At 42.0% G+C, this 24195-nt stretch overlaps 1 protein-coding gene across 1 annotated transcript in view; it reads left to right on the top strand.

Annotated features, from left to right (window-relative positions):
* The window catches only part of LOC124803478 (cadherin-related tumor suppressor), a 491307-nt gene that overhangs the window by 343785 nt on the left and 123327 nt on the right, over nt 1-24195 (top strand). Inside the window, exons 18-23 of the mRNA XM_047264670.1 lie at nt 771-1076; nt 2122-2442; nt 4769-4960; nt 6457-6849; nt 14147-14347; nt 19398-19781. Of these exons, the coding sequence (XP_047120626.1) occupies nt 771-1076; nt 2122-2442; nt 4769-4960; nt 6457-6849; nt 14147-14347; nt 19398-19781 (1797 nt within the window). The remainder of the gene's footprint in view (nt 1-770; nt 1077-2121; nt 2443-4768; nt 4961-6456; nt 6850-14146; nt 14348-19397; nt 19782-24195) is intronic.

The raw sequence follows: 24195 nt of genomic DNA, 5'->3' as shown, positions 1-24195 counted from the left end.
GGAGCATATCCCTCTCCAGTCTATCCAGGACCCTCGGTTTGTTCTAATATCTAGGGAAGGAAGTGGTGTTCTGTTTGACATCAGAACATGTGGGTATCTGGGATAACAGATTTGTAGACACAGCTTTCACATGTCAGTAGGAGGTTGAGTGCCTGGAATAAGCTGGTAATAAGCTGCAGTCCCTGAAGCATGTTACATAGTACAGACTTGGCTCTCTCCAGCCACAGGTGAAACAATCAACACCTGTCTCCTAACTGTGGGTCACTGTGTGGCAGTAGAGTTTCCTTTGGTGAGAAGGCCTACCAGTGTGCGCTCATGCAGCATACACATATGTCACATTATAGGAGAGTGAATCCACACTGCATGGAAGAGATCTGTCTGTAAATTAGCCAAATATGTGCTCAATGTTAGACTTTGAAAGAAAGTATTGAGTGTTTATTAAATTTTTGGTTGCCTCCCCATACTTTTCACAGTATGTATAGATTGCTTGCCAAGTTGTTTTAACCTACAGACCCTTTTCAATTGTGCACTTTTAACCTATTTTAAATCTTTCATGCAATTACATTTTGGATAAATTTCTTTATTATTATGGTTATTGTCATTTTGAAGTAAAGTTAATATTTTGACTTTATGTAAATTGAGATGGTGGACAGAACTTTTGTGATTTGTTTTTATCTGTAACCAGAAGCACAACAGTAGTTTGTATTTAAGCAGTAAGATTCCATGACTTGATGCCACAACTGACGCTCTTCCTAAATTACCATTTGCAGGTGACTCTGACAGACGTGAACGATAACGCACCATCGTTCGAGCACGCCGAGTACTCAGCATCGGTGCGTGAGAATGCGCCAGCGGGCACGGCAGTGTTCACACTGCTCGCACATGACGCCGACTCGGCACGCTATGCTGTCGTGCGCTATTCCGTAGTGGGTGGTTCGGGACGCGACGCCTTCCGTTTGGACCCAGATACGGGGGTGCTCTACTCCCGTCGACCCTTCGACTACGAGCAGACCCAGCTGTACACACTCGACGTGCTCGCCGCTAATCCTGACTCACCCATGTATGGCTCCACCAAGGTCAGTTATCTGGACATATTGAGTGAGAGGGACACTATTTGAGAGATGCCAGGACTGTTGCTCTAGTACGGCAATCAGTTTCCTCGTCTGACTCTACCCAGCTGAGCTATCGTTGTGCCCCCTAACTAATTCAATGTTGTTGAGAGTTTAAAACACAAAACTGCCTCTTCTGTTCATATCATCTGCCTGTCTTTTCCCTCTGTTCTGTCAGCAGCTTTCCATATTTACACACTGACTGCAGCTGGCAGGCTTCGACTGCAGAAGAGCATCGAACCCCCTGCCATACTGAAAAATCGACATAATTCCCATGGCGGTTTGACAACCAAAGAAACCCAGGACATATAGTGATTGTAAAAGTCACAGTATTAACCCTTTACACTATTAAACTTACAGTTAAGTGGAGTATAAGCAGTCATCGCTAGAATTTTGTGAGAATTCCATGTAGTGTCTTGTTTCCTAATGTAATCACCTTGCAACTCGGTGGGCTGTAAAATAACTAGCACATTTCTTAGATTGACACTTAATTCCTAATCACTACTAATCCAACTAGGACAGTGACACCCACTTGTAACCAACAGTACACAAAAAACAGCATCAGTGGCACTGTAAAAGCATGCAACTGCTGTGCAAAATGCCAAACGCACCTAAATAATATACTGTACTGAATCACAGCATTTAAAAACAACGAACATCATTGCTTTCAGTCTGGAAAACTGGCAAATTCCCACATTGTATCTAACACTGCAGACTATTTCTACAACACATTATTGCTATCAAATACATAAGTGTTTGTTCTGGAATGTCATCATTGATCATTACTGAGTGATAATGTGTGAACACTACCATAAGCTCCCACAGTGGTGGGTGAAGACCTTGATGTATTGGTTGCAGTCAAACACCAGAACGAGAATGTCAGCTGACATAATGTATATATAAGACATACCATATTGTGTTGTACTGCCTCACATGTGACACACGTAGCTGCTGCTGTTGTCTTCCCTCTGCCTGAGAGTGAGAGGGTGAGGAGAGGAGATGCTGTGTGCAGGTGGTGGTGCACGTGACGGGGGAAAACGAGTTCTACCCACACTTCGTGCAACCCGTATTCCACCTGGACGTCTCTGAGTCTGCTGAAGTGGGCACAAGTGTTGGCACCGTGCGTGCCACAGATGAGGATGCAGGCGATGATGGGCACGTCTTCTACCTGTTCGTGGGCGCCAGCAATGACCGAGGCTTCAGCATCGTTGCCACCACGGGTGAAATCCGAGTGGCGCGCCGCCTCGACCGCGAGACACAGAGCCGTGCCGTCCTCACTGTGCTGGCCAAGAACCGTGGCTCCATCCGTGGCAATGACACTGACGAGGCCCAGGTAAGCTGCCTTCAGTATCGCTTTGGGGGTAGTGTCAGGATCAGGTGTGGAGCCCTTAAGTTCAGATGTGGGAAGAAACTGCACAACTTCTAACGACTTTCTCTTGCAGAGAACTGCTTACGCAGTTGATCTAAAATACAAGTGTGTCGTCTGAAGCTCCCGAAATGTATTAGGATTCAGGAACTTCCTTTAGAATGTAATTGGATAGATAAAAAATCTACTTACCAAGCAGCAGCAGGGGAACATGCGTGCAAAGGTATTTAAATGTGCAAGCTTTTGGAACCAGTGGCTCCTTCTGGCAGAAGGGCTGAAAGAAAAAGAAGAGGTGTGCAGGGGAAACCTCACCAGTCCTTTTCCTTCACCTCTCTTTCTTCATTTTCAACCCTTCTACCAGAAGAAAGAACCACTGGCTCCAAAAGCTTGAAAATTTAAATACCTTTCTATGTGTGTTCTCCTGCCACTGCTTGGTGAGATGTTTTACCTATTCAATTACAAAAGATGTTCAAAAACTGATTATTTTCATTGATACAGGAAGCGTCTTTGGCTTTCTAGCAATTTAATGAATAGTTGGGGACACAATCTTTGGAAATATTGTTTTATGTCTTGTCTTCAGTGCTTCGATCAGAGTGACCTCATCTCTACTCAGTAATCAAATTATTTGCAGTGTTTCAGACATTTAATTGTGGTTTTGAGGATGCTCCCTGTTTCTGGTTGACCGTATCAATTGTTTACTGATGGTATTACGTGCAAACTAGGAGGACTGGTGTGCACCATATGTGCGTAAAGGGGAATTCTCAGGCCAATCTGCACTCATTATTCACCAATTTAAACTAGACTAAATTAAAACAACAAAAGCTTTGTTTCCTCTAGGTCTCACAATTACTCATTGAGAAGCAGATGGCTCTTACCTCTCAGGTGACATACGAGTATTGAAAAGGAATTCAAAGTGTCACAGCTCACAATGTGAATAATCCTGTAAAAATCAGTTAAATGTAGCCTTATTGACAAGACATTTAAGTGAGTATTTGAAAGCAAGAGTGCACTTCCTGTAAACCGAAAGTCTCAGTTTGTCAAGAAGAGAATTTTGCCTAAACTCTTCATCATATGGGGTCAGTTCTTACTTCTTACAGAAAAAGTCTGTGGAAAGTTGTAGATGGAGGCTTGAGTTGCACTGGTGTCAATAACCATCTGTTCGAGTTGGTATGTGACAGCTTATTATTTCATTATGACTGGGTTCCAAGCTGTGTAACTGTGGCAGTGATTGTAGTTTATGGACACTCTGCATCTAGCCCAGGTCTCCTCCTCTTTCAGGACATTACTCGGCTGAAAGGACGCCAACTTTCTACCAATGGAGAATTCCTGCAGGCATTCAATGAATACGGACAGTTTCCACAGCGAATTTAGGAAAAACAGTGTGGTGAGTGATTGTGAAAAATGCAGGCAGTGAAAATTATTTTCCATTCTGACAGAAGGAATGAGGCTCAAACGTGTGCCCAGTTTGGACTAGGGCCGCAAAAATAGGGGTAAGATTTGACTCGTTTCCTTTGTCACCATGACTGATTAATCGAGCTGTCGAATATAAACCTTACAGGAAATAAAATGACGGCACCAACATCCTGGAAGTACAAATTATAAAGATGACCATTGAGGTTCAGCACTTACCAAGTGTCGGCTATCGACAAGCGAGGTTGTGGTAACTGTTCAGAAGATTCAGTCAGGGACAGTGTTCTCAGTTTGTGGCAAACTGAGCATATTTTGCTGGTTGTGAACTGCCACTAGTTCCAAATACACTGTGGTGATAGAATTTCTCACCTGTTAATTTTTCATGGGTAAATAAATTCCACAATGGGAGACTTGTTAAAATACTTGGATGCTTTGGACAACTGACTTGGGATGTCAATTGAACCTATTCGTATCAGACACTATTTCAAAGGGAAGTGATAAGTCACAGGAAGTCAGTACGCAATGCCTCAGTAGACAGTGTCATTGACAAATTGCAGGAGGTAGGTATAGGATTTGTGACACGTCTGTAGACAACTGCGGCAGTGGGTATAGTATTTGTGACGAGTCTGCAAACAACTGCAATTATAACAAGTGAGAAAGTTTGCAGTTTCAAGATGAGTACAGAAGTAGGTTACTGGATAAAGCAATTTTGGTGATCTGTACGCTAATAAAAGATTAATACTGCTAACTTTTGAGTGTTTTGCAGACAGTGAAGACAAGCCTCAGTAGACAACATCGAAAACCACCCTCGTATGGTAAATGCCTGTGGCAATATTAAATTTTGTGCCAGGGCGATGTTGACATTTGTTCTCTTTTGCTGCAGGTGATCATCTCCATCCAGGATGGCAACGACCCGCCGGAATTCGAGCGAGAAGTGTACGAAGCGGAGGTGTCGGAAGGGGCGGCGCCAGGCGCCCTGGTGGCCACTGTGCGCGCCACTGATAGTGACGTGCGGCCTCACAACAACCACTTCTCCTACTCGATCATCGCTGGCAACGCTCAGCACGCCTTCAAGGCAAGTCATTTAGTGTTATATGACTCTCTTGCCTTTGTGCGTACTGTACTGGTCACAACTGTGACAAATAAATGGTCCGTCCGTGCTGGTAAGCCCAAGTCAATACCCTTAAGCGAACTACCTAATGTTACAGTTCCATTATCTACACACACTGTATAGCTTGTGCTCTGGAAGTGAAGGCTGAGGTGGATGAGTGGAATGTTACCTCTTTGTCTGCATATAATGGGGCAAAACCTGCAGCGTACAAGTTGCAGTGTTCTTCATGTTTAGCATATTTTTCATCTTCTTCTCAAAAACATTCAGTAGACTTTGTAATAACCATTGTATTACTACACTCTTTTTTATGAGGATACTGTAAGTTTTTGATTTGATGTTTTTGGTAGTTAAAAAGCTGTAAGGATAAATTACAAGACATTCACCTTTTTCCATACCACAATGTGTATAACTGTCTAGGATATCTTGTACCACCAGTTATGAATATTATGTGGGCAACTCTGAGGGGAAAATATGTCAGAAATAATGGCACATATTTTGTCATTTCACGTCCTGGTTTTCCAGATTCCCATTGTCTCAACAAAACAAATACCTTTCAATACTACCTCCTAAATGACTTGTGCCACATAAAGCTGTATAATGACATTCTTAAATTGCCCCTAGTGGCCAAACATTAAAAAAGTTGGGACACAAGCTACTGATGTACCCTGCTGGAATTTTTGTCTCCTTTGTGCATCAAGTGCATTGTAGGTGTAGTTGTAGACGGATTCAGTGCTTTGTGGGGAGGTTAGATGAAGGTATCCTGGTATGATGATCTGACAATTTTGACAGCCCACCAGAAGGCACGGACATAGACAACAGCCACTAGGCAGCACCTCTATAATGTGCGAGCACTGCTGTCATCACCATCACTATGCGCAGGCTACACCTGCCGCGTCAGCCTATCGGTGCTCACGGTGGTCCTATAAAGCCGGCAGCACAGGGGCCCAGCCTGCAGTTGTGTTGAGACATTGCTCGTGATCATTTGCTTATTCATCGTGCTGTAGTCGCTGATAGTTGCTACATCTAGGTATACAATTTGGTTTTGCTCTCTGGTCTCGGTATTTCGCTGTATGATGTGTGTTGTCAGTCATCCCTGTTGTGGATGTCCACGTTGTATCGGTGATTCCCCATTAACGCCCTTTGGCCGGAGTGCTCTGGGCTCCCTCGAGTCCAGTTACTAGAGATATCGGTGACAATGAAACAGTAGAGATGAGTATCTAAACATATACGAACCTACTGCTTAGCGTGGTTGATTCCAAACACAAGAACAACCTTGTCACCAAACGAGTGCTGCCAAAAACCTAATCTGTTGTGCAGAGATGTTCCCTTTTTATATGCTGTGGTGCATTACTGACCTGTGTACCAGTTCTACTGAATTCTCCAATCACAATTCAGATGCACTCCTGCCCAGTGCACAGTGGACGACACAAGAGCTGAGTCAACTGTCGGCTTGTCGACAGGTGGACCCGGCGACAGGCGTAGTGGAGACCACATCGCGGCTGGACCGCGAGGTAACGCCGGCGTACGCACTGGTCGTGGGAGCCATAGACACGGGCACACCGCCGCAGACGGGCACTGCGACTTTGCGTGTGCGGGTCACCGATATAAACGACAACGGGCCACAACTGGCCGCTGACGCGTCACGAGGTTACGTGTCTGAAAATGAACCTGCGGGTACGTCCGTAATGACGCTGACTGCTACCGACCCCGACCTGCCACCCAACGGAGCGCCCTTCGCCTACAGTGTGGTGGGCGGCCGCCACCGTGACCTCATCTCTGTCGAGCGTCACTCGGGGCTCGTCCGCACGACACGTCCACTGGACCGGGAGGCCACGCCGGAACTTGACATAATTGTGAGTACATCTCTTATCTTGCCTCTTTCTCATACCTGTTTACACCTATGACTTTGCCTTATATAATTTATAATTTATTTTACAATTTCAATTTTCCAGGAGCAATTTTTTTGTTAAATGGATAAGGGGATATACAAAAGAATATAAGAAAAAGGAATATGTGCTGAAATGGAATGCCAGAAATCTTAAGACAGAATGAAATGGAATGCAAATTCTCTCTGGCAGTGACCAGTGTCTTAAGTAACATGATGGAAATCAGTTTGCCAGAATAGTAGTGAAATATAATAAGGAAGAAAATAACTAATGTGGTACAGGACATCATAAGTATAGCTATAGTAGAGGTGAAGAACCTGTGAATGACTCACGACTCAGGAAATTGTCGATCTCACGGAAGAAATGAGAAAATCGTACAACTGTGGAAGGACCATTGCATTGTGAGCTGCTTAGGAATGAATTTAATAGGCTGTGCAAACAGGATAAATGAGAATGGAAGAGAGAAGTGTGTTGAAAGAGATATGATTGTAGGAAGATTGACATAGAATACAGGAAAGTTCAATGTAGTTTCGGGAAAGTAGAATGTAAAGGTGGTAACCTACAAGCTGCAGGTAGGAAACCTCTATTAAATGTGGAAGAAAGTTCAAATGGTACTTAGAAGGCTTATATGGTGAAGTCTCGCAGTTTGATAGGAGAGGAGCAGGGAGTTTAGCCGAGCACCAAATGACTCAGTCTCAAATACGTCACCAGAAAGTGATTATTTGCCTAAACAGCTAACTGAAATCTGTGGGTGATTTGGGAACTAGAAGGTTATTTGGGTTAATGTCAGATATCTGTGAAACAAGTGACTTACTATCAGGTTTTCAGGAAACATCACCATCACTGTACTGAGGAAGGGCCTTTTGGATGAACACACAAACTGTCAGATGATTAATGTGACAAGCCACATTTGTGAAGTGTTGATCAAAATAGTATACCGTAGGATAAGAACAAAAATTGAAATTGTAATGTGCAAAGATCGGTTTGATCTCAGGGAGTGAAAAGGTGCCAGAGAAATAATTCTGACATTGTTGTTGGTGATGGAAGGAAGATCCAAGAAAAATCAGGACATCTTCTTAGTATTTACTAATGAAGAGAATATTCATAATTCTTAGACAATTGAGGGTGAAATACAAAGAAAAGCAAATTATTTGCAACACCTACAAGACCCAAGTGGGTGTAATAAAAGTGGAAGTTCAAGAAGACCAATTTGTGTCAAGAAGAGAGTAAATCAAGGGTGTAAGCTACCACTACTACCATTCAGATTGTACACTGAAGAAGCAATAAATGAAATGAAAGAAAGTTTTGGATGAAGATGAAAAGTTCTAGGGGAACACATTCCAGTTTAGATTAGATTAGATTTACTTTCATTCCAATTGATCTGTAGTGAGGAGGTCCTCCAGGATGTGGAACATGTCAGAAAAACAACAATACATGACAAATATTTACAACTAAAACAAATAAGCTAATGTACCATTCCACAGGTCCCAAGTGGAATGATCATCATTTTTTAATGAACACTATATGAAAGTTATTTTACAAATACTAATGCACTGAATTTAAAATAAAAAAGTTCTTTATTTATTTATAAGGTAATAAACATAAAAAAGTGCTAGAAAGAATAGATAAGGAATGAAGTCTGTGGAAGACCCATGGAAGAAAAAACGACAGGTTAATGCAACATCTGCTAGAGCATCAGCCAGCCAGCCAGCTGGAGAGGGGGGGCAGGGGGAGGGGGAGGGGAAAGGATATTCAGGAGACAGCAATCCTAAAATGTGAAAACCAGACTATAGGGGATGTTGGATCCAGTAGTTACGTAGAGCTTAAAGGATTGGCACGTGATAAGAAAAAAGATGGAGGACAGCATCGAAAACAGTATTAATAATAGGGGGGAAAAAACAGCTTTTCAATAACTTTTACTTTTGTTGTAAAACAAGTACTAAATGCTTGGCTCAGTGAGTAACTCAGTTTTCATTTCTCAGTTTTTTTTATCCATCACCAGGTGATAATACATCAAAAAATGTTTTGCATCACCCTGGATACAGTCCCTTTAATTGTTCAGAGATGTCACTAAACATGCCCAAAGATGTAAACAACCATGCATGAACACTGCCTGTTTGATGAAGGGGGTCCAGCAGCCGATAAGTTCTAGTCATTCCATCAGGAAGGAGGTACACGGCTCTTGTTGTCTGTAGTTCAACCATGCCTAGATGGTCAATACTGCGGCTTGATTGCGTCCACATTGTTACTTTGTGCAAGGAAGGGCTCTCAGCAAGATAAGTGTCCAGGCGTCTTGAAGTGAACCAAAGCGGACATGGAGGAGATACAGAGAGACAGGAACTGTCTATGACATGCCTTGCTGAGACCACACAAGGGCTACTACTGCAGTGGACGACCGCTGTCTATGGATTATGGCTCAGAGGAACCCTGACAGCAACGCCACCATGTTGAATAATGCTTTTTGTACAGCCACAGGACGTCGCTTTATGACTCAAACTGTGTGCAATAGGCTGCATGATGTGCAACGTCACTCCTGACGTCCATGGCGAGGTCCATCTTTACAACCACGACACCATGCAGGGGGTTACACATGGGCCCAACAACATGCCAAATGGACCGCCCAGGATTGGCATCACGTTCTCTTTACCAGTGAGTTTTGCATATGCCTTCAACCAGACGATCATTGGAGATGTGTTTGGAGGCAACCTGGTCAGGCTGAAAGCCTTAGACACACTGCCCAACGAGTGCAGCAAGGTGGAGGTTCTCTTCTGTTTTGGGATGGCACTATGTGGGACCGACTTACGCTTCTGATGGTCATGGATATCACCGTTAATGGCAATCCTCCGATCGATAGTGCAACCATATCGGCAGCATATTAGTGAGGCAGTCTTCTTCATGGATGACAATTTGCATCCCCATCATGCACATCTTTTAAATGACTTCCTTCAGAATAATGACATCTCTCGACTAGAGTGGCCAGCATTTTCTCCAGACATGAACCCTATCGAACATGCCTGGGATAGATTGAAAGGGATGTTTATGGACAACATAACCCACCAGCCACTCTGAGGGATCTACTGTGAATTACCGTTTAGGAGTAGGACAATCTGGACCGACAGAGCCTTGATGAAGTTGTGGATAGTATGCCATGACAAATACATGCATGCATCAATGCAAGAGGATGTGTTACTGGGTGTTAGAGGCACCTGTGTGTACAGCAATATGGACAACCACCTCTGAAGGTCTCGCTGTATGGTGGTACAACATGCAATGTGTGATTTTCATGAGCAATAAAAAGGGCTGGTGATGTTTATGTTGATCTCTATTCCAGCTTTCTGTAAAGGTTCCGGAACTCTCGGAACTGAGGTGATGCAAAACCTTTTTTTTTTTATGTGTGTAATTAGTGGATTAATTCAGATTGTTGATTGAGACCAATTACAGTTTACGAATTCCTTTAGAATCAGAGTATGATGAGGACAATAATATGTTTTATTGCTGCAAATGTTTTATCTCTAAAAAAAATTCAAGCTATACTTTAATTCAGAAATTTCCCATATACCACAATACATACATAATTGCTCCCTACTGAAACTTTGGGTATAATGTAAACATAGTGCAGATGATTAGACTGTACATAATCTTGAGAAGGGTGCAATTTTATTCCTGTTTTCCTGAAACATACACTTCGACACGTCTGAATCTTGGTAGGCACTTCCGACCCACTGTACATAACAAATTTTACATGTACATGTTGCGAATGACAGGGATAGTCTGTAAAACATTTTGAACTGACAAATATTATTTTACTTCTGGATAATGTTTAACTAGCTGTTGCTACATGATTATTCACAGCTCAATATGCCTCCACACAAAAGAAAAAGCTTAAGAAAAGTGCCAGAAATAATAACTAACTGAGACATGATGAAAGTGAGTTACTGATCTCAGCCGCATAAGGGTAAGCCCTCAGGTGGCTGAGATTGGCAATTCACTTTCATCTTGTATATATACAGCCACACAAGTAATAGTAACTATGATATATTAGAATATAGGATTATCGCAATCTGTTGTACCCTTATGCTGCTGAATAAATGTTTGTCTTTGCAGAAAAGATGCCGTTAAAATAAGAAATAGAATGTGACAACAGGTTACCATGAAATGGAAGTGTACGATGTCTAACATCTCAGTGGTAAGGAAGAAGCAACTTTGTCGAAGACTTGTTGAACCTCTTGAAAACTGATCAAAATTACTTCTGCAGCTAAGTAGTAGGGGGGGGGGGGGGGGCTTGTCCATGTGGGAGACTTCAACTGTGTTCTGTCAGTGCAACAGTTAACAGGCAGCCTGCTATCCTGTGTGGTCATTGCGCCCTGCGACTTATTTAGGTTTTACGGGTGTAAGAGTTGTTATTTTGTTTGTTATTACTGTTACTTGTACTGTACAATGTCAGTAGGAAGTTTGTCAAAAGTGATAAGTGTGGAAGATTGACATCATTCTCTTAGCGTGGGGCTTGCCATGTTAGCTCATTCGAGAGAAATGGTTTGCATGTTACATGCCTACTTAGAGACTGAAAAATTTAGTGGTAGTCAGCTGCTGGGCTTTGAATATAGATAAAAACACCATTATGAGAATTTGCAAGGAAGTGTTCAAGATAGAAAAGGAAACTGGAGAAACATCTAAACTGAAAAACCTGGTGAAAAAAATATTGTATGGATAAGCAGATTACAAGATTTATATTATATGAGAATTTTCCTCCATAATTACCAATATACATTCACTTGCAGAGGTTACGGTTCGTCATCATGTTTATAATTATTATCACAGAAAGGAACATCCAACACTGCAAGTTATTGGTCACACTGAACAAAACAGGACTTTTTCAGGCAGTTGCAAGCGGTTATTCTCCATTTTACACAACCTAGGGTTTCACTGTGGGAATTTCTGTAGCTGTAAGTTCTTGATGCAGAGGTTGGTTGGTAATTTCTGGTCATGTTGTCAAGCAGGGCTGGACAGATGAAACTACCAAAGGAATAATGGCAATGTCTTCCAGCAATTGGGGCAGAACTGGAACTCTATGAGAGTTTTGTAATATGAGGTAATTTCAGTTAAATATGATGCATGCAGGCATCTTGCTAGGTTTCCTCCCAAATGGCCTCCTGCTTTTTAAATCAAAGAAAACAGGAAATGAAACTTCTGTCAGATTAAAACAGTGTACCAGGCCACCACTTGAACATATGACCTCTGCCATCTGCAGGCAAATGCTCTATCATGGCTACATTTGTTTGTTTGAAAGGACCCATCATCACACAAATACCGAAATAGGGTTTGAAATGTGTGTGATGTGGTCCATGTCTGTGAGGGTACTTGTTTTGGTATTACTGTGCTGCCTCTCAATTGTTTCCATTTGCTTGGCCGTACGCAAACACCATCTGAGCTTGTTACTGGTGTGAATGCTAGACCATTCTGCTGCTTACAGTACACTGCATCAATAACACGGCCTGCAACACAAAAGGAACACACGGCACATGACCAGAGGAACTTTCATTTGTCAGCACCATCTACCACGGCAACAATAAATTTCCGGATTAACCATTTCCTCCTTTCCCTTTGTCTATAGGTGCCTTGTCAACAATGACTCAATAGTAAGAAGCATTAACTAGAACTATTGTTGACAGTTTTCCCAGACTTGCTATTACTGATTCTATGAACCACTTTGTAAGTGTAACATGGTTTTTTTCTTCATGATAATTTCCTACATTCATAATGAATTTTGCACTCTGCAGCAGAAGGTGCACAGATATGAAACTTCCTGGCAGATTAAAACTGTGTGCCGGACGAGGACATGAACCTGGGATCTTGAAGTTTGGAAGGCAGGAGATGAGGTACCAGTAAAAGTAAAGCTGTGAAGAGAGGTCATGAGTCACGAGAGGTCACTAGTCAAGTACCTCAGCCGATACAGCATTTGAGTAAAAATCTCTCGGTGTACATGCCACGTCAATTCAGACAATCCTCAGTGAATGGTTGACGTGTCTCATCTGCATCTGTTCATCATCAGTGAGTGGGCAGGAATTCTTGGTAACCACATACTAGGACTGCTTATTATTCCACAGTGCCTCGAAAGAGGAACATACCAGGACTTCCTGCGGAAAACCCTGTCTGGGCTGCTTGAGACTGTGCCTTTTGCAATACAACAGGTTATGTGATTTCTGCATGATGGAGCACCACCCCACTTCCACATTGCAGTTCGCCGACACCTCAACAACATCTTCCCCAGATGTTGGGTGGGATGCTGAGGACCTGTAGCATCATCTTCGAGATCACTGAACTTAAACCCCCTGGATTTTTACCTCTGGGGATATCTGAAAAGTGTTGTGTATTCTGAACCATTTCCTGATGTGCCGACCTTTCAATAGTGCGTTCACGGCACCTGTGACACTATTCAGAGAGACCAGGACATATGAAAGAGTGTAGCAGTCCATGATACAACATGTGCGTTGCATCCCATGGAGGCCACTTTGAACATTTGTTACATGGATGTGATGCAGCTCCGAGATGATTTGTTGTTGTTGTTCGCACGTTTCAGGACAGATGTTTGTAGGGACCTTTTTTCTTCCATTTACAGTCAGGAATGTGTCCCTGTATGTGTTGGTTTTATTAATGTTCAGTGTGTATATAGACACCTTGCTTTTTCTCAGAAGACACAGTATATTAACAATGACAAACTTAATCAGTCATTTGTAGGGGAAGTTGTGCAAACTTGATACAGGAAGGTGTTTCCTTGCTCGAGCTCAAACCACAATTTGTACATATGCTGTTGAGACATGCCACCAAACTACCACATGAGGGTAACCACTAACTAGTATTTCCAGAATGGCTAGATAACTGATCAAAGCTTTAGCCGTAGATGGAACTGATCGAGGAAATAAGATACTGAGCTTCAGTGTTCTGTCTGTTATAGTAGCTAAGTAAAGTTTACAACCACCAGAGGGATCTACACTCCATGTGTACAGAATTTTCGGATAACTCGATGTATGTGCTGAGCAGAAAGAAGGTGTGCGTTTTGAAAATTGCCATTAAGTTAGCTGTTTATATCTCCCCAGGTATAACTTTTCTCTTGCACCAAAAGTTGACAATATTACCCTGTAAAATAAAAGTGTAACCAATCTGTAAGTAACCTTTTGTGACAGTACTGCATTTTTTTTTAATCATAGAAATTGGTTACAAATTGTGGCCTGCCCTCAGTATAATGGAATGCAAATACTCATGACAGGTGGAGGTGGAGGACAGCGGGGAGCCACCGATGCGGTCGCAGTTGCCGGTGACAGTGGTCGTGCTGGACCAGAATGACAGCCCGTCTACACCACGCGCTGTCCATGTGCTCGTCTATGCCTTCGAGGGGCAGTTGCCACACGGAAAGATTGCCGACGTGCGTCCCAACGACGCAGACACCACGGGTGACTACCACTGCGAGGTACTTTGACTTTACCTTCTGTTGTACCTGTAGAGGTAATTGATGTATAGTTGTGTTCCAGGATTAGGTCGAAAAGTAGTGGTTTTGAAACTCAAGAGTGTGAGAAATTTTGATAATTTATTACATCAAAAGGAAAATTCACTTGAGAAAAATATAAGATTACAAAGGGCCAGTACTTACTTTCAAGTGGAAAAATTCCAATACTGTTGAAAGACACATTTACAAGAAACACTGATTGTAATAGCTTGGGGGGAAAGAGGGATAGGTTGCACAAAATTAGAAAGCTACACCAGGACAGGATGAGAGGACCCATCCATAATCAGGATGAGGGGTAACAAAGATGAAGGGGGAAGCATAGAAGAGAGAGTAGAAGGTGAAAGACAAGGACGAGGAATAACAAAAATAAAAGGGGAAGCATACAAAAAAAGTAGGAGGTGAACGATAGTGTAAGCACTGTGCCAACTTCAGTCCAGAGATGAATTAACGACAGAGTGAGAAGAGAAAACGGATAGATGAAGAGAAATGATAAAAAGTTATATGAAGAAAATAATTGACTAAGTGAATAAACACCCCATGTATAATAATGAGAAGGGGGGGGGGGGTTAATATGTTAACAGAGGGTGAGTGCAGGAGGCTGATGGGATGTAAATATGTTGAGAGCAATTTCCCATGTACAGAGTTCAGGGAAATTTGCATAAAATAGATTGATCCAAATACCTCGTGTGGTGCTGCAAGCACTCAGGATCCCCTGGGGTCATATTATAGACCATGTTCAGCAGTTGCATACCAGGTGTACCGGCACAGTCAGTTCTATGTCCATTCTTGTGCTCAGGCCATTTGGTAGAGGTTACTCATATACAAAATACCGTCAGTGAACACACTTTAAGTTAGTAAGCAACATGTATATTTTGACACATTTCTTTGCCTTTTATGTTGTACAGTTTACAAGTGGTGGGACTGGAGTAAGTGGTAATTGGTGGGAACATCTTCATCATTCATGACTTTCTAATTGTTGTAATTTTTATGATAATTTGAATCGTTATTGAGTGATGTTATTGTTATTCATAGTGTCTCTGATCTGTGGTTGCCCTCTCCAGAAAGTTGTTTATAACTGGTGGGTGCTTGGTTCAGGTTTTACAGCAGGAACTAGTACAGGGGTGGTAGGAATAAGATCTGGGAATGTGATGTACTTTGACAAGGATATTACAGAGGTTGGGAGGGTGATCCAGATGGAGCAAAAAGGAACAAGAATTATTACATTCATTTCAGATGGCAGGAAATTGATTTATAAGATCCAGAAATGACTAAGGAATTAGTGACATACAAAATAAGATTCAGAAATGTCAAGGAATTACTGCTATAAAAAGCAGAAATATTTGCTCTGTATAGAATGAGAAGAATGCGGTAATTTTCACACACAGTTCAAGTAATGAGCTGTTTAAGAAATAATATTTATGATAAAATTGATGCTGTGCTTAATGATGAGATGATCAGCTGTAGTTTACATTCACAAGTTAAAGTACAAAATAATTTCCCAAAACTCATTGGTTGAAAAGTTTGCCGCAAGTTAACTTCAACTCAATGATCTGGGGTCCTTTAGTGAATGTAAGAGTCATTCCGCAGTTTTCAGTAACCCAATTACCATGTGTATAGAATTTCTTCATGGAATTAAATCCTGTTGGATTTGAAGAAGGCAAGTCTTAATATGCACTTAATACACACAGAGGCTGTGCTCGCGTGTGTGAATTGTGTGTGTGTGTGTGTGTGTGTGTGTGTGTGTGTGTGTGTGTGTTTGTGTGTGTGAGTGAGTGTCTGTTGTCTATTTCCAACGAAGGCATTGTTGGCTGAAAGCTCACATTTTGACAGTCTTTTTGTTGTGCCTATCTGCAACTAAGGCACCTCCAGTGAGTAGCAACTACCCTTTTCATGATATTGTTACTGGCTGATAATTTCATGTTACAGACCAAGTTCGCTAGACACATTTGTACATAAACTCATGTTAGTATCTCATGATTGCTATAGTAACATATACTTTCATGGGACTCAGGCAGAATAAGTGACACCTTGTTACGGAATTTGTGAGCCAGGATTGAGCACATACTTATCTGCTATAGTTCAACTCTTTTATCTTGGCAGTTCGCGCATGCCCGCCCAGTTGTGGGAGAGTGCTGCGTTGCTGGTTGCAAACGTCACACTCGCCAAGAGAAGCAGCGCCGTAATATAGTATAGTTCGCAAACTTACGTTTAGGTGGGCGCGCGCAGTTTATGAAGTAAAGCCACCACAGCTGCATTAACCCTTTCGCTGCTACAGAGGCGTGCTCCCCACATTCCGCGCTGTGCACGATTTTGTCATCACTGCACTGCTCGCCTGTGGAGACACATGGTGTTCCGACTGCTTTGAAACACTTATCATTCGATTTCACAAAAACTATTTGGCCCAAAAATTTGATTTTTACACATATTCTTGACTGATACCTTCCCCCCATAAATGACTTAATTTTGTTTCGTTGTTCTATGCAGTTATTGTGCAGCATTAAATGTAGTAAACCATTGCATGAAATTTTGAAGAGTTTGCAGAGGTAAAAGTCCATAGCGTATACTTTCCGTATGGTCGATTTTAGTTGCCACAATGTTGAGAATGAAATGTGAACAAGATACCTAAATTTCATATAAAATTTACTGTATAACAATATCTCATTTAATTTAAGTACCAGATAGGTGTTGTATGTAATATTAAGAAATATTCCATCTTTCGCGACTGTAACAAAAGTTTTATTTACACCGGGCACGTTTGGCTTTATTTTAAAGCACTTCAATTAATCAAAAGGAAGTAGGCATAATACATTAAACAAAACTGTGGACTTACAAAAACATTAGGATTTCAATATACCGTGTATCAGTGAAGTGCTCTGAGCTATGTCAAATATAATTTTTGTGTGTGGCACACACAAAGAGCATTTATTTGCTAAAACACTTATCAGCCGACACAAACGTTGAATATTGTGTTACCGCAGCACAAAACTATGAAAGGTGATTTGGCAATGGAAGAGACAAAATACTGTCCACCGAAGATGCTTCAAAAGAGAAAAGCGTGTCTGGTCTAAATAAGCCGCTTATTACAGCTGCAGAAGAGGAATATATTTCAATACCATTGGTAAAACTGCAACTGTGGAACAAAAACAAGAAAGAGAACATGAGTACCATTGTGTATGTGCCTTACTTTTCATTGATTGAAGTGCTTTAAAATAAAGCCAAACTTGCTCAGTGTAAATAAAACTTTTATTACAGTCGCGAAAGATGGAATATTTCTTGATATTACATACGACACCTACCTGGTACTTAAATTAAATGAGATTATACTGTAAATTTTATATGAAATTTAGGTATCTTGTTCACATTTCATTCTCAACATTGTGGCAACTAAAATTGACCATACGGAAAGTATATGCTATGGACTTTTACCTCTGAAAACTCTTCAAAATTTTGTGCAATGGTTTACTACATTTAATGCTGCACAATAACAGCATTGAACATCGAAACAAAATTAAGTCATTTGTAGGGGGAAGGTATCAGTCAAGAAGATGTGTAAAAATCAAATTTTTGGGCCAAATAGTTTTTGTGAAATCGAATGATAAGTGTGTCAAAGCAGTCGGAACACCATGTGTCTGCACAGGTGAGCAATGCAGTGATGGTAAAATCGCGCACAGCACGGAATGTGGGGAGCATGTCTCTGTAGCAGCAAAAGGGTTAATGAAGAGACAAAGCGCTAGAAATTTCAAAAAATTACATTCAAATGAATAAAATTCATGAAGTAAGACACTTTGATACTGTTTTTAAATAAAGAAAATATTAAGCATCGCACAAGGTTTGAACTCAGAACCTTTCATTTAGCAGCACAACACCTTAACCATTACGATGACGTAGCTTGTTATTTGATGGAATACCTGGAGTGCTCTAAAATTGTACGCAAAATATCGACAAACACTGTTGGTATGACTATGAATTACTCACGCTTCGTCGAAGTACAATAGGAAATAAACAATTACCGCTGTTCTTTATTGCAAAAAAGCGGTTCGTGAGAATGATAGAAACACTTTTCCTTGCTATTGCCTGATTAGGAGGGTTATTGCTTGTTTGGTTTAATTAATTAATAGAATATGAAGCAATTGGTATAAAGAATGCTTTTTTCCATCTTTCTGTAAAAGAAAGTCTGCTATCAAGACATTGCTTTTGTTCTATTACTTTATTTATGACTGAACATTTCTAAAACTGAAGACACTCGTCCGTGCTCTGCACTGCAGTCGAGCTCTGGCAACATCGTTCTCTGTTCATTGGCTGACTGTGTTTTGTAACGTCAGATGCGCAGAACGAACCTAAACTCGGCCGCCGTCATAAATGACGCGCACTATAATAGCTACGACTGTAATGGTGGAATTTATGGCAGAAAGATTATGTAAGAGCAGTAACACAGTAAACATGAATAATATTCCCAGGTGCAAGTAACAAATTTTAAGTACATTACATGCAACATTACGCTGAATTATGAAAGCAAACTTCTCTAGAATGTGTGCATTCATTTGAAGACATATGGAGGATCTTTTTAGTATACAACAACAACAACAACAACAAAATAATCAAACCAACAGAAGATAATTTGTTTATGAAGTTAACACTCGAGTATCACACAGAGGGAAATAGCAGTCCAGAATGGCCAAGGCAAAGGTGAACTGGTTGATTGGAACTGGAAACAATACCTAACTTGTGACTGTTTGATGGTAATACATAGATTGAGCTATATACATTTTTTCAAATTATTTGAACCTTTCGCAGGGACCTAGATGATGAATCCAGCTGCATCCCAGTAGGGTCTGCATGAAAATATAAACGGCAACTTGAAAGCACATGAATGTTAAGTAGAAGCAGTTTTGCTGCATAAAAAAAATAATAAAAAAAACACACACACAACTTGTGTCTCAAGTTGTGTTCATTATGGATTCTTCTTATATGTGTGCAGTACTTATATTTGTTGGTGGTTTCCTCTGCCCGGCAGGTACAATCTGGTGGTGGCGGACTTAGCATCCCAGCAGGCACTTGCGAGCTGCACGCCCTGCCCTCACTGTCGCAGTCATTGACCACCGGAACGGGGGCGGACCGCGGTCTGGCACTGGCCGTGACTGGCAATGACGGCGTGCACGCTGACGTCGTGTCAGCCGTCACAGTCGAACTGGCCACCTTTGACGAGGAGGCCGTGGCAAATGCGGTGCCACTGCGTGCTGAAAACACGACAGCGGAGCGCTTCCTGGCGGCCCACTACAAGGCGGCTGTTGACGCATTGCGTGCTGCTTTTCCTGCGCCTGCCGATGCACCGCTGCTCTTCGGCCTGCAGCAGGTCGACGCAGGGCTCGAGATGGCCGTCGCCGTGCGCTCCCAGCAGGTATTGTCGAATCGGTGGATTGTGGCCAATATTTCTTGAAATAATCAGCAACCAGTTGCACAAAAGAAATTTTATTTCCATTACCAGTTTCAGGCACCTACAGTATTACTCCTCCTTTACGCTTTCAGGGGTTCGAAGGGCTGGTAGTGTAAAAAGGGATAGAACTGCTCTGGAAAAGCCAGGCGAAGGTTTTGCAGTGCATTTTGATGTATAATAGTATGTGTGGGTCTCATTTCTCACACTTACCTCAAATATCCCATGAAAAGCAATTGCTGATATTGCTCTGCCTTTTTGCTGATATTGCTCTGCCTTCTAATTCTGTTTATCTGCTGGCAAGTAGAACAGTATTAGTAGTTGAAACATTGTGAGATAGTCTTCCTGTGGGCTGATTCTTGTGTTTTGCTTAAATTTTATAACATTGAAAATGGAGTTATCCATAATGGAAATCTTATGTCTTTTTAAGAAACTTTCAAATTTTATCAATAACTCAATATTTACAATTAAAAAATCACAGTTGCAAGAATTAATGTTTTCCACAAAAGAAGTCCATAATAGATTTTTGTTTAGCTCTTTTGTTTGATATGTGCTTAATCTGTTTCTCCAATTCATAAAGAGTTTCGAGCATATTTCCACGTTCTTCAACAGAAGAAAAATATCTTTTTAGTACCTCAAATAATGCAGTATAGTGAAGAAACTGCCTCTGTGGGGATTTTAAAGTTTCTATGAATACACAATCTACAGATACCGTACCCAGACGAACTCTTTGCAGAGTTATCACATGGGCAACATTCTCAAAAACTGACTTGTTAGATACCTACTTACAACTCCCTTTAGATATCGAGTCACTATGTATTTTAGTTGTCAGTGCCGCTTTTAGTCGTCAACACTTGTAGCCTTATGGAGTCACCAACACTCCTACTATTTTTCAGCGTTTTTTTGGAATAAGTTTCATTATCTGTGCTGGGTTGTGCAAACTATTTGGATGACATTGTAGTTTATGGTGTCTCCACTGAGGAACATGGACAAAATCTCCATACTCTTTATTTTATTTTATTTATTTTTTGGTCTCTCCTCCCAGTGGCCAAATTGAAGTGTCATTTAGAAAAATGTCCATTTTTTCAACATTCTATCATTTATCTTGGGTTTGAAGTTTCTCATGAGGTTCTCAGAGCCCTGTATCAACATCTTTGTACTATTGTCTCTCTTCCATGCCCTACATCAGTCAAAGAACTTAGGTTTTTTGTGGGCAAAATTGCCCACTACCATAAATTTTGGCGTAGGGCAGGCACAGTCGCGCAGCTGTTACATGTGTTGCTGTGCAGAGGTGCTTAGCTACACCAGTTGCTGGAATTTTCCACTCTTAAGAGCATGTTGCAATGTGCGCGCTGCTTAGTGATGTACCAACTAGCCATCCATTTGATCCTTGCAATGGACACTTCACAGTATGGCTTGGGGTCAGTACTGGGTCATAGACATCGTGATAGTTCCAAGCAGCCTGTTGCTTATGCCTCTTCCTATCCTGCTACCTTTCTCTGGCAGAAAACACAGAGTTGAACAGACCCCCCTCCGTTTCAACCCTCACCCAGCTGAACCCTATATTGAACCCGTCACTGAATGGGAATTCTTGCAGACTCTTACCTCTGCACATGAGACGGCCCCAGGCCGGGATTCCATCCACAACCGGATGATCCAACACTTGGACAGAGGCAGCTGTACAGCTACTGTCCAATTAGCCTGACAAATGTACTTCGTAAACTGCTTGAGAGGACGGTTAGCTACTCAGAGTCTTCAACCGCATTTGGTTCGTAGGTACCTTCCTCTCACAATGCCGAGACAGTAGAGTTATCCCTGTCCTTAAGCCTCTGAAGAACCCAACGTCTCTGGACAGCTACCACCCGGTTAGCCTGACAAACGTACTTTGTAAACTGCTTGAAAGGAGGGTTAGCTTCCGATTATGTTGGCTACTTGAATCTCGGAGCCTTTTGTCCCCTTACCAGTGTGGCTTCCAGGAAGGATGACCTCCAACTGACCATTTACTCAGATTGGAAACTGCAATCTGACAGGCTTTTACTAACTGTCAGGACTTATAAGGCATACAACATGGCTTGGCACCATCACGTTTCAGTTACTCTCCATGAATGGTGATTTTGTGACCCTCTTCAGATTTTTATTGGCGAGTTTTAATCCCATCCCCCTGGTTCTTCTCGGTTCAAGTTGGCACTTCACTCAGCACCCCTCAGATTCAGGAGAACGATATCCCACATGATTCTGTATTAAGTGTCACACTCTTCCTCATAGCCATAAATTGGCTTGTGACCTTTGTTGGCTCTCAGGTTACCCCAGCATTGTATGCCGATGATTTTTGCATCTGGTGCAGCTCCCACTTGGTAGGATCTGCTGGGAGCTGGCTCCAGGGTGCCATCCGATGGATGTCTCCCATGGCTTCCAATTTTCTGCCTCTAAAATTCAGGTTATGACTTTTTGTCATCAACCCATAGTAAACCCTGATTCAGAACTTTATTTAGGTGACTAGCTCCCAGATGTTAAAGCACAGTCCTGTTTCTTAGGCCTTATTTTTGATAAAAAGCTGACATGGCTGTCCCATATTCACCAGCTGAAGACCACATGCATGCAGAAGCTTAATGCTCTCTGCCTCCTGGGCCACACATCTTGGGGTGCAGAACTTGCTACTCTTCTCCATCTTTACTGTGGAAGTCAGGTTTATGTGTCAGTGGCTCCTACCACTCTGAAGATACTTGACCCTGTCCATCATTCTGGGGTGCAGCTGGCTATTGGTGCCTTTCGCACTAGTCCCGTTGACAGTCTCCTCACAGAAGAAGTCCTCTTTGCAAGCAAGTGGCATCTTCCTCCTGATCACCATCCATAGGTGGAATTGTCATTTGTAATGCATCTCTCTTTGTCGGGATCTCTATCTCCGATCACCGAAATGCGTCCCGTGTATTTACTCTCATAACCCCCCCCCCCCCCCCCCCCCCCTTGGATGGTGCCTAGACCACAGATTAGGACAGACCTGTTCCGGAGTCCTAAGGTCTCTGTTGCCTCTATGCTTTCTACCCTTTCGCGTCTCCTACTGGCTTAGAACACCATTTATTCCTGGAATCATGTAATGTATTCACAGCAGAGCTGCTAACCATCACCAGGGCCTCCATTTTGCTACTCAGGCTTCCCTCCACAGTGTTTTAACATGTACTGACTCAGTGGGCAATCTGCTAGTCTCGTCATCGTTTGGTCTCTGCTATCCATGACCTCCTCTTGTCCCCTAGCCATGCCGCCTGCTCAGTTGTCTTTCTCTGGGTTCCAAGTCATGTGGGTATCCCAGGGAATGAACTGGCTGACTGTTTGGCTAGAGAAGCTGATACTTACCCTCCATAGCCTTTCATGACTCCAGGTGTTGATGTGCAGATCTATGTCAAATCTGTCTTTGTCCAAAAGTGAAATGACATACGGTGTGCTACTGCTCCCAGTAATAAACTCTGCACAATCAAGGAGACAACTGCACTTTGGTGCTCTTCCTTCTGCTCCTCTCAGAAGGAGTCCACTGTTTTATGCCGTCTACCAGGCTCACCCATTGTTTCCTCCTGTGTAATGAACCACATGCACAATATGATTGTGGAGCCAGACTGATGGTATCCCACATATTGGTGGAATGTCCCCTTCTTTGGCCCTTCATGCTAAGTATAGTCTTCCTTAATTTTAAAATTAGCAGACAATTCCTAGATAATTGAACTGATCCTCAGTTTCCTCTGTGAAAGTGGTTGTTTCCAGAATTCGAATTGAGAGCAGCTGCCAACATGAGTAACATAGAAGTAAATATCCTCGGAGTAGTGAAGCAACTTAAATCACTTAATAAAAGCAAGTCTTCTGGTCCGGACTATATACCAATTAGGTTCCTTTCGGAGTATGCTGATGCATTAACTCCTTACTTAACAATCATATACAACCATTCCCTCGACAAAAGATCCGTGCCCAAAGTCTGGAAAGTAGCACAGGTCACACCAATATTCAAGAAAGGTAGTAGGAGTAATCCACTAAATTACAGGCCCATATCATTAGCATCGATATGCAGCAGGATTTTAGAACATATATTGTGTTCAAATGTAGTGAATTACCTCGAAGAAAATTGTGTATTGTCACACAGTCAACATGGGCTTAGAAAACATCGTTCTTGTGAAACACAACTAGCTCTTTATTCACATGAAGTGCTGAGTGCTATTGACAAGGGATTTCAGATCGATTCTGTATTTCTGGATTTCCGGAAGGCTTTTGACATTGTACCACACAAGCGGCTCATAGGGAAATCGCATGCTTATGGAATATCGTCTCAGTTATGTGACTGGATTTGCGATTTCCTGTCACAGAGGTCATAGTTCGTAGTCATTAACGGAAAGTCATC

Source organism: Schistocerca piceifrons, chromosome 6 (assembly GCF_021461385.2).
Source record: "Schistocerca piceifrons isolate TAMUIC-IGC-003096 chromosome 6, iqSchPice1.1, whole genome shotgun sequence".
Lineage (NCBI taxonomy): Eukaryota > Metazoa > Arthropoda > Insecta > Orthoptera > Acrididae > Schistocerca > Schistocerca piceifrons.
This window is presented reverse-complemented; position numbering and strand designations above follow the sequence as displayed.